This window comes from Eurypyga helias, unplaced genomic scaffold (genome assembly GCF_000690775.1).
Source record: "Eurypyga helias isolate BGI_N326 unplaced genomic scaffold, ASM69077v1 scaffold27846, whole genome shotgun sequence".
Classification (NCBI taxonomy): Eukaryota; Metazoa; Chordata; class Aves; order Eurypygiformes; family Eurypygidae; genus Eurypyga; species Eurypyga helias.
In genome coordinates this window covers 3,313-13,268 of record NW_010258954.1, presented here as the reverse complement: position 1 = coordinate 13,268, position 9,956 = coordinate 3,313, and the positions used below count along the sequence as shown (strand labels likewise).

The following is a 9,956-nucleotide window of genomic DNA, read 5'->3' as shown; positions in this document are numbered from 1 at the left end:
AAGTAAATAAATAAATAAATAAATATATTACTGGCATCCTTCCAACCACACCAAACCATATTCCTCCAGGTATTTTCACTTACCATTCTGGAAGCCTGCCTGGCTATCCGGTAGGCTGTCCACCCATTGGAGGTGTTTTCAAGCTGCTGTTTGATAACAGTTTTGATTTCTGAAGACAAAGCCTTCTGACTGGAAACAAATATCACTGTGGCAAGAGAAACCTAATGAAGAGTGGAAGAGTGGGGACGGTTGTATTTCAGGAACCAACCAAACCAAGGAAAAAGCCAATTCTGTTTCCTAAACTACCAGAAATTATCTGTTTCATTTTGGACTCAAAACTACATAGAAGATTACATATACATTTTAACTGAGAACTTCTCAGTCATAGTTATGGCAATCCAAGTATTTCTTGTAGATGAAGGTCATTTTCATTTAAAGAATCTTTACTGTGGCTTTTAACTGAGATATTTTGAAGGCTCCAAATGAATTAATGGGAAGCCTGTCATTTCTTTCTTAAATTTAAAATTCATTTCTAAATAGATGCAATAAAAGCATTTTTATCTCTTAAAGCATATTAGAGGTCACATGTGTCAGAGCACCATACATAAATTGATCTAACTGCCATTTTGCTTTCCTGCAAGCATCATTCCACAGATACTCCAATACCTTCAATATCTGTTCGTCTAAGCAGTGCCACCTTCTGGGAAACCTAACGGAGTACGCTGCATCCTTCAGCTCCATCTATGTGACATCATTTTGACACTGAACACTGACATATGTAGACAAAAGTTAAAGCAAACCAGAAAACAGTGGCTATAGGCTGTCACATCAACTTGGACATAAACAGCTCAGCTGCCTTTTAAAATAAATTCCATCCACAGTAGTTTATACAGACTTTACCCATCAAGAGCTATTGACCAGAAAGAAGTCTTACCAAGAGCTCCTGTTTTTTATCTGTGGTAGACCGTCCAATTAATTTGTAGAGGTCCATTAGGTCTCCCAGCATCCCATCTGCTAGTACAGGCAGCTGCATGGCAATAGCTGCTAAACAGTGGCACATGAGAATCCTGGCAGCATCCTGGGCACTGTGCAACTGGGTCAGCAGGGATTCGACTACTGACTGGCTCAGATGAGGACGGCTCTTGACCAGCTTCACCATGCAAGTCAACGTGATCTGCAATTCACATGATCAACAGGTACAATGAACACGACTACTAAAAATAAAGCCACATACTTATCTGCAAGTATGACTGCAGGAATGTAGAAGATCTGGTATTTTTAGAACCATCCACTCTACAAAAGAGGAGATTTTTCTAAGAGCCCAAACCTCTGTCCCTGAGCTCACAGCACAAAAACATACCAAATTCAAGAAACTGTAACCTCTATCTCATACCACCAGCCTTTACAGGTGAATAAAAAGGCAAAATTACTGGTAGCAGCTTATGAAGTGGGAAAATAAAAATAATAGTTTATACAAGTGTTGTGATCATATACATTGCATCCCCATCTCCAAAAAGCAGGTTGTCTCCAAGATTCTCCTTGTCCTCCACAGACACCTCCACCCCATGTTCAAGTTCATGTTTTACCATAGCTGTTCCCCCTACAACAATCAACTTATTCTAGAGCCAAAAGGAGGTGCGCTGTAGTTGTGCTCAGTTTCTCTACCACTCTGCAGTCTGATTATGGGGAAACATAGGAAGATCTTTATTTCCTTCCAGTATGTTATGCTTCCACCAGAAAGGGTCTGGTGCACATTAGCCTTTCTGTCATACAAGCTATTACTGTAACTTACAGCTCTGCAAGGGGAAGACAACAGTAACATCACCTTTAAGGTCGCCTGAGCTACTGGACTGTCATCTTGACTACAAAGAACAAGAAGAGCTTCTATGCCAAAAACTGCATCTTGCTCCAAAGGCAGAAGATCTAAGAAAATAAAAGCAGAGTTAGTTCCTTGTTACGTTTTCTGATCATAACTGGTGTAATGATTGCACTGCTGTTGCAGCCATGACAGGTAAGTATCTTCCTAATACTTCTGCCTTACTTTATTTTACTTAGAAACAATACTGCCATCCCATGTCTCAGTAACTATTGAGCAGTCACACCAACTGTGACATGTGTAGAGTGTGCACAAGTCTCTGGACTAAGACCTCTAAATGCCCTGTTATTCTTTTGCAACAGACTTCGTGCAAGGAGTTTTCAAAAGCTGACAAACAGCTCACTGATTTTACAAAGTGAGGACAAGCATTTACTTAGTACAAGTTCTACTGTGCACAATTTTCTCTAAGTTAGATGAAGATTGAATCTTTCTAACCATTCAGAAAATATTCTGTATGATTTTTATACTATAGCCCTCATTCTCCCTAACCAGCGTGAAGGATCAGACAGATTTACAGCCAGCTTCAGAAACGAGGCCCAAATACACATTAAGTGCATAAGCCTGGCTGTAAACAGACACATTCCTTGTCCTTGCTCTCATTTACCTTTTTCCTGACAAGAGGCTGATATATTGGTCATAATTCTCACACCATGTGCTGCAATGCCACGGTTATTATGGTAACAGCACTGCTGTGCTAGTTTTACTAAATCAAATGATCTCGCAGTTGTAGCTGCTGTACCTAAGTAAAGACAAGGAAAAAGAGACATAAACACAGTAGAGTCCATCATTACACCATAGATTTTTTCAAGTATGCTTATGCAAAAAAAAAATATTGACTTAAGATTAGGGTTGTTTTTTACATGTTTAAAGGACAGAATGAAAACATATCTTTCTTCACACAAACAGAGGCTCTCTCTCCATTCCTGAACACCATAAAAGTTAGACATATATGAGAAAGAATATTTGGGTCTAAAGGCTGATGTTTTAGGGACTCAAATATTGCCTTAAAAAAATACATCTGATTAAAAGAAAGCTGGTGAGCATATTAATTATTAAGACATGCCAGAATGACTGAAGAGGATGTGCTATTTTTCTCCATTTCTGCAGCCCATGTAGTCAGGCTGGTAATATTCATTAGGGTAGTCTGGCTTTCAAGAAGAAAAAAAGAAAACAGTATGATCACCATTTTAAGAACAAGATATCTTGGATCACTTTAAAATGTCTACTCTGTTTCTACAGAATATAGTCACAAGGCAGAAAGGTTCACCTGGTAGTGAAACAGCTCATTCCCCCAAAAGTGGCATAGCTTCACTGCGCCAGGGTACTGCACCCAGCCACCCTCCCACCATTAAAAGCCTCCATGCTACTCCGCAAATCCATTGTTTCAAAGCACCTTAGGCAGAATGCAGGTCAGCCATCTGAGATGCATTACCTTTCTTCGGCTTATGAATAAAAGGTGAAGACCCAAAAGATAAAAATCACTTTTCATAAAGCATATTACCCACAAAACACAGAACAAAACCTTAAACCATGCCTATTCATGGGTACACAGTATTCCATTTTAAGTTAACAGACAATGAACACTGACTCCCCAGCTACTGTTCTGAAGTTCCAAAACCAGTTCAAGAATATGCTACGAAGCGTTTAGATTAAACTGATTATCAGCAAATTGCCAACCCATTAGATATGCCAAAAAAAAAACCATCTAATCTAGTTGTCTTACCTGGAGCACTGCTGAAATACTGTTTAATGGCAATGGTCCCTGACAACGTGGAAAGAACAGATAGCATGCCCAGTTTCAAGCTGTCATAAGGAGTGTGAAGAGCAGACTCACAGAGTGCCTAAAGAGTAGCAGGACAAAAGATACAAGAGAAGGAAGACCCATGAACTGTCTGTAGTTAATGTTTAGCTGCACTTGCCTGAAAAGTTTTGACAGTCAAGATTTTTCCACAGAAAGCACTATACTACAATAATAATACAATAATAAGTTAGAAGTTGTGTGCTGAAGCATCTGTTGTAGCAGACCGAGGACATGGCTTGCAGAAAAGTGACAGTGAGTCTCATATGCTAGGAAACACCAACTAAGTCATTAATCAAAAAAATCAGTGCCAAAATTATTATCAGTTCTCATTGATCAAATATTACAAAAGATTCTAAGACAGGTCTCCAGTCTCAGAGGTATACTGGTTATTTTGCCTTATAACAATCTGCAGGGTATTATGTCATCTCTCAAGAGCAAAGTTTCAAGTGGCATTGCCTTTAACAGTCCCAGTGTCCAACAGAATACTGCTTAAGTTTCTTGATAAGCATCTTAAAGGACATTTTATTTTTTAATTCATTTTTAGTAGCGTTCCTGTCATACTTTCGTGCCTTTTGCCAAATCTCCTCAGGCCTTATCACATCTAGATTGGAACAACTCTTAAAATTTCACATTGTTCTCAGATTCATTATGCCAATACTGTCCACAATTTGTTTACGCATTCACCAGGTTTGGAGTCTTTTTTAGTCAACAGCAGAGAAAGCAATATAAGACAAACATAAAGTGTATGTATATTCTGCCTCAGAGCACGAAAGCTGAATGATAACATCCAGTAACTGAATAAAGGAGAACACCACAATTAGTTCCACAGAACAAATAAAACCCCCAAAACAGTGTTCTTATCAGGCAGATGTATATTCTTGTATGGTGTAAGGATTAAACTTGTAATTTGTACCAATGTAGTAGATTGCTAATCCACTAAATGGTATGGCATCAACAGACAGAAGATATGATTAGGGTTGATAGTGAGCCTTGCTGTCTCCCAAGACACTAACGTTTTACTCCAGTGCTATTAGATCACCACCCAGAGTACATGTGAAACAGTACTATGAAGAACACCAGCAGCACAGAAGAATCAGCAGGATGGACGGCAGACGGCTTGTTACCTTCAGTCAGTCAGGACTGCTCTAAGCAACAACAGCTTCTGAAGCTGGTGTCTAGAAATCAGTGAAGTCTCTGCAATTCAAGACCTAGCCTCCTATCTGACCTCCAGGCAGATCCACAATGCTGAAGAAGTTAATGTCTTCACCAGCCAGGCATAATAGCGTAGATTAGCATTTTGACTGCAAAGAGTCCATAAACCATTAAAGCAATTCCTTTAAAAATACGTAAAGGAAATTTAGATTTCTTGTATTAATCCATTATGAAGAAGAAAGCAGGTCACTAAAAGTAAAGCCTTTGCACACTCTAAACCACCTTATTTAAGAATCAGCGACAAAGCAAAACCATGCTTTATTCTTCACACAATTAATAACAAATATCTGCATGGTTTTTCCTCCCAGCTGCCTTACTTATGCTCCAACTGCACAGAGAAAAATGTAGCTTCCAAGAGTAACAAAGAGAAAAGACACAGAAAGTAGAGCTATAAGCCTATGCAATTAAATTTTTGAGGTATTTACTTTCCCGTTAATCTAACCTGAAGTTGTTTTCTGTAGTCACTTCTACCAGAAAAAGGGAAAGACAAAGAGAACAAAACGTAAACAGACATTAAAAGTAGTAGTAATACCATCTAGAATCTAACAACTGCTTCCCCAGATAACACAGATGCACTATTAGCACCTTTTAGGGTCTCACTCATACAACAGGAGTCACAAGGATACTGCTGAAAATGAGCCATTAATCCTAAAATGAAGTCAGAATTACAGTTGCCCTTTCAAGTATATCCTGATGGATGACATGCTTTGACAAATCCCAAAGAGAATCTGTTAGAGCATTAATACATCCTCAGTGTGGTAAAATGAATGTCAACATTCACCTCATGTCTGTTAACTCAGGCAAGTTTGTCAGATGGAAAAGTTATTTCCGTACTACTACATGACACATGCTGCTTCTACTTTGATCCTTATGGGTCATCTTACCCGACTTGAAATATTCTGTGATTCCACGAACTGTTCATCAATACTTGGATACTCTGCTTGGCAGAGTAACCTGACTTAAGGTTATGGACATGTATGTTCTTCCTTCCTACACCTCCCAAACTGTTCTTCTGGAAAGAATTCTACAACTCATTACAAAGAGTAAACTAGCTTCAAAATGTATAAACCTGAATATTTTCTCTGCTCCATGTATGTGGTGTCTTGTTGGCCAACAACCTTAAATCTTGGATCGCAAGCCTCTTCACAGCCTTCCTGGGGTCATTCTTCAAGTACTGCAACAAAAGCTGGATCTGCAACAAAGCAAATTCATTATTTGAGAAGCTACTAGAAGGAAGTTTTAAAAGTACTCTTGAAGAAATTTTGAGCATATGCAGCTAAAACTAACTGGCCTTATCTGTCTGATTGCTTGCTACATGGAAAAGCCCCTACTTAGGCTGTGATGCCATGGCAAGCTAAAACAGCTGATTTCTACCATCCTGCTCTCCTCTTTCATACACCCTTCTCTACATCAGCCTGCATATCTGAGAAGCCTTGAAACTTGTTTTGGCACTCAAAGAAATACCATAAAACATCCCTGTGAAGCTTGATAAACACCTTATACTGCCACGATTATGCTGCTAGCAAATATTCTGATGCTACTGGCAAGTACTCTGACCATTTGATGCTAATCTGGGTGGCTGCATCACCTGCAGTTAACAGAGAGCAACACAGACATAACTTGTCTGTCTCTGTAGTTGCCAAAAGCAACCCCAAAAACCAAACCAAAAAAGAAACAACCCCTACCCACCCCCTCCAAAGCATTTATCTCAAATTATGTGACACTTAACCACATGTCCTTTATTGTGTTCATCTCCTGGAAGTTTACAGAGATGGAATAGCCCACACATGAAAAAGCAGGAACGTGCCATTCAGTTTTGCTCTCCATCCCCAACCTGGCTACATCCCTTTTAGGCAGCATTGGCTGTTGTGTTGCAGAAATAGTCTAAATCACCAAGTTTACCGCTATTAAGAAAAGCGCATCAAGTGTTCTAATGTTGTTTCACTTGGCTCAGATTCAACAATATTAAAAGCATCCTGAAGTACAGAAATCAGCCATACCAGTGTTACAGATCAGTACTAATAGTGTAGCAGTAACAGACACCAGACTTCCATAGCAGTACAGGATTGGAAGAAAGCATGTAGATTTTCCTGACTACTGTATAAGGATTAGTTAGAAGAATCTGAACACAGTGACACTGAGACCTGCTATATAAATCACATCCACAAAGCACGTTATCAGAACATGCAAGCGCTGTATTTTTCCATCACTGCTTTCCCACAACTTGTTTTATAGTCCTAAATTGCAGCAACAGATTCAAATTCACCATAGTTCAAGAAATACATTTTTAAAGGCACTCCATGCTATTGAAATATTCATTCGCTTGCGTGCAAGGAAGGCAAAATGCACACCCACAGCCCAAGAAAAAAATGTGGCGCCTGTGTGCTACAGGTAAGATGAAATGTTTTCAGAAAAAGTCAGGGAGTTTGCTTTCCTAAATACTAATTAATCCTACTTGGTTTTAACCCCAATTGATTTAAAGACAGACAGGTTATGCTGTGTAAGAAGGGTTGCTGTGTTTGATAGGGTTATCTGGGAACTGGACTAGAGAGCAAAAAATATGAAAGCAGCAGCTGTTTTCAGAGCATTCTTCCTCTACAGCACATAGGAGCAACCATACCAGCACATCCATCATGGTTTATTTCCAGCATCACCTAGAATTTGAGGTTTTTTAAACGTACTTCAAGTTGAAGGAATAAATTAGGAAGAACTACCTGTTTAGGAATATCAACCAAAGAAGAAGCAGCAAGCAGAGTAAAGGTGTGCAGAGTAACAATGACCATCTTGGTAGAGGGATATGATGTTACCAGCTGCTGAAGCAGCTGCCTGGAGCTGGAGGCCAGGCTAGCGTCGTGATGCATGTGCTGCAGAATAGGGATCAACTTCAATTTCAAGTCCACAGGTGTGGCCAAACCTGCAAGAGGAAAGAGAAACATGGGCTGAATGTTAACAGTTAGTCCTCTACTGGCTTTTGGCAGTACTGAGGCACACAATACGTCTGCATTGCTGCCACTGCAGAACGCAGATTGTACAGACACCTGCATTAGTTTCAAATAACTCATCTACTGGTTGGCAGCATGACGACAGTGGTATCACTTCCACAGCTCTTTGAGAAGTTGCTCCTTGCTTCATCGCAGGCCACGCACATTGAATCATCTGAAGCAACCTGTGTGTGTTTATTCACTGTACCATAGATGAGCTTTTATTCTTTAAAAAAGGTGGTTTGAGAACTTAGGTTTTAAGAGGATACAAGATCCATACCTTAGATTATTGGTTAGCTAATTTAATTTAAAAACTGGAACCATTTGAGGATAACAGCAATAGCATTTTGATATCTGATATTACATATGAAAAATAAAGAATTCTCAGAGAAATTAGAGTTTTTCCCTTTGGTCATTCCCAACATATACATACCTTGAATCATCTCACTGATTTTATTACATATTCCAGCAGCAAAATCCCTACAGAGAAAAGAAAGCGCCAGGTAAAATGAAAAATAAAGAAACAATTAAAAATTGAATGAACTACCAAACATTGTGTTTTAACAATAAACTTTCAAAGCTTGCTTGCCAATACACAAGCCATTTTAGAACCCCTGCATATGGCCATGACCAAGTGGTAAAATGGAAGCCTTGAAAAACATGTGAAAGTAACACGCAGTACTACATTTTGTTCCCTTATATAATTTCTCTGAAATAATTCTTGATTACAGCTGCTATTCCACTTTTCATCCCCATATTTATGAGCTCTCTATTACTATTTTAGAAAAAAACACCCTTAAACTTGTAGTCAGGTTTCTTTACAATACTGTTACTGCACATAATTAAATATTTTGCCATAAATATGCTTAGCACTACACAAGGAAACATTAAGATTTGTGAATGCCAAGGTCAATAAAGTTTCCATACTCTGGAATACAAAAAACTGAAAAAAAAAAAAAACATCTTACTTGGACTGTGCAGAAAAGTTAGCAGCAGCAAATATAGCCGCTTCAACTTCCACATTATCATGGGAATCCAAGCTCTGACGAATACTGTGATGTGCATTCTTCCTTTCTGGAATAATAGATGCCATGCTGCCCAACATCCTACAGAAATAAAGCACAGCAAAATCAGGAATAACAATGATCATGAGGAAATGCAAGATGAAACCAAACAGAATTGTAAAAGGACTGGTTAAAACACTTGTTTTTATATAAATGTGCTCTTTCACACCTATTACAAACAAACAAGTGCTAAAAGTAGGCATATAATTAAAAGGTAACAAGTTTTGCCATGTGGGTTATGTCAGTGTTTAATAAAAAAAATAATTAGATTTCGATACCTTTTAGCTTGAAATGAGTAAGGAGAAATTTAACAAAAACTCACATAAAATTAGGAGTGCACTACAGCACTAGAGACAAAGATTTAAAGACTATTTTATTTTCAAGCTGTGGTATCAATACAATAGATTTACTGCTAAGATGTAATGATAGCTATTTTCAGACGCACATGAAGTACACATCATGGGATACATATTCAGAAATGTGGTAGCGTAGTGGGATTAAAAAAAAGGCACTTAGAGAACTGTTTCCACCCTTTCCAACCCCTCTTCCCAATTAAGACTGCAGAAGTAAATAAATGATAACTGTCTGAACAGTCATAAATTTTAACCCCATGCTAAGAATGCAAAGATTCCAGAATGTTACCGCGATCAAGCCAACAAATACCTGACTTTCAACCTTTGTTTCTAAGATCTTTTAACGATGCGAGGTAAGGTTATTACTGGGAATCATGCAATACCTTTTGCATAACTGCTAAGAAAGGAGCAAATCAATCTATACTTTGCTAAGAAAACCTCAGAAGATACTTTTTGGACACATTTAGCATCATCCAATTAAAAAAGAATGAATGCAGGACTAGCACTGATGGTAATTTCAGCAAGAGTTCTACACAAATATTTACAGACAGTTATCTAGCAATAAAATTCCAGACAGTTTTGTTTTAGCAGATCTTTCTTTCAGCATGTTCCTTCTTACTGGCACTAGTTAAGGGGGAAAAGGCCAAGTCAACTGAAGAACCTGAAACT

At 38.5% G+C, this 9,956-nt stretch overlaps 1 protein-coding gene across 1 annotated transcript in view; it reads right to left on the bottom strand.

The window, feature by feature from the left end:
* Positions 1-83: 83 nt before the first annotated feature.
* The window catches only part of INTS7 (integrator complex subunit 7), a gene marked incomplete at its 3' end in the record, with an annotated part of 13,179 nt that continues 3,306 nt past the window's right edge, over positions 84-9,956 (bottom strand). Inside the window, exons 4-12 of the mRNA XM_010154540.1 lie at positions 8,839-8,976; positions 8,304-8,350; positions 7,604-7,803; positions 5,959-6,081; positions 3,600-3,717; positions 2,481-2,615; positions 1,826-1,923; positions 935-1,174; positions 84-221 (exon numbers count right to left, since the gene is read on the bottom strand). Coding sequence (XP_010152842.1) covers positions 84-221; positions 935-1,174; positions 1,826-1,923; positions 2,481-2,615; positions 3,600-3,717; positions 5,959-6,081; positions 7,604-7,803; positions 8,304-8,350; positions 8,839-8,976 — 1,237 coding nt within the window. The remainder of the gene's footprint in view (positions 222-934; positions 1,175-1,825; positions 1,924-2,480; positions 2,616-3,599; positions 3,718-5,958; positions 6,082-7,603; positions 7,804-8,303; positions 8,351-8,838; positions 8,977-9,956) is intronic.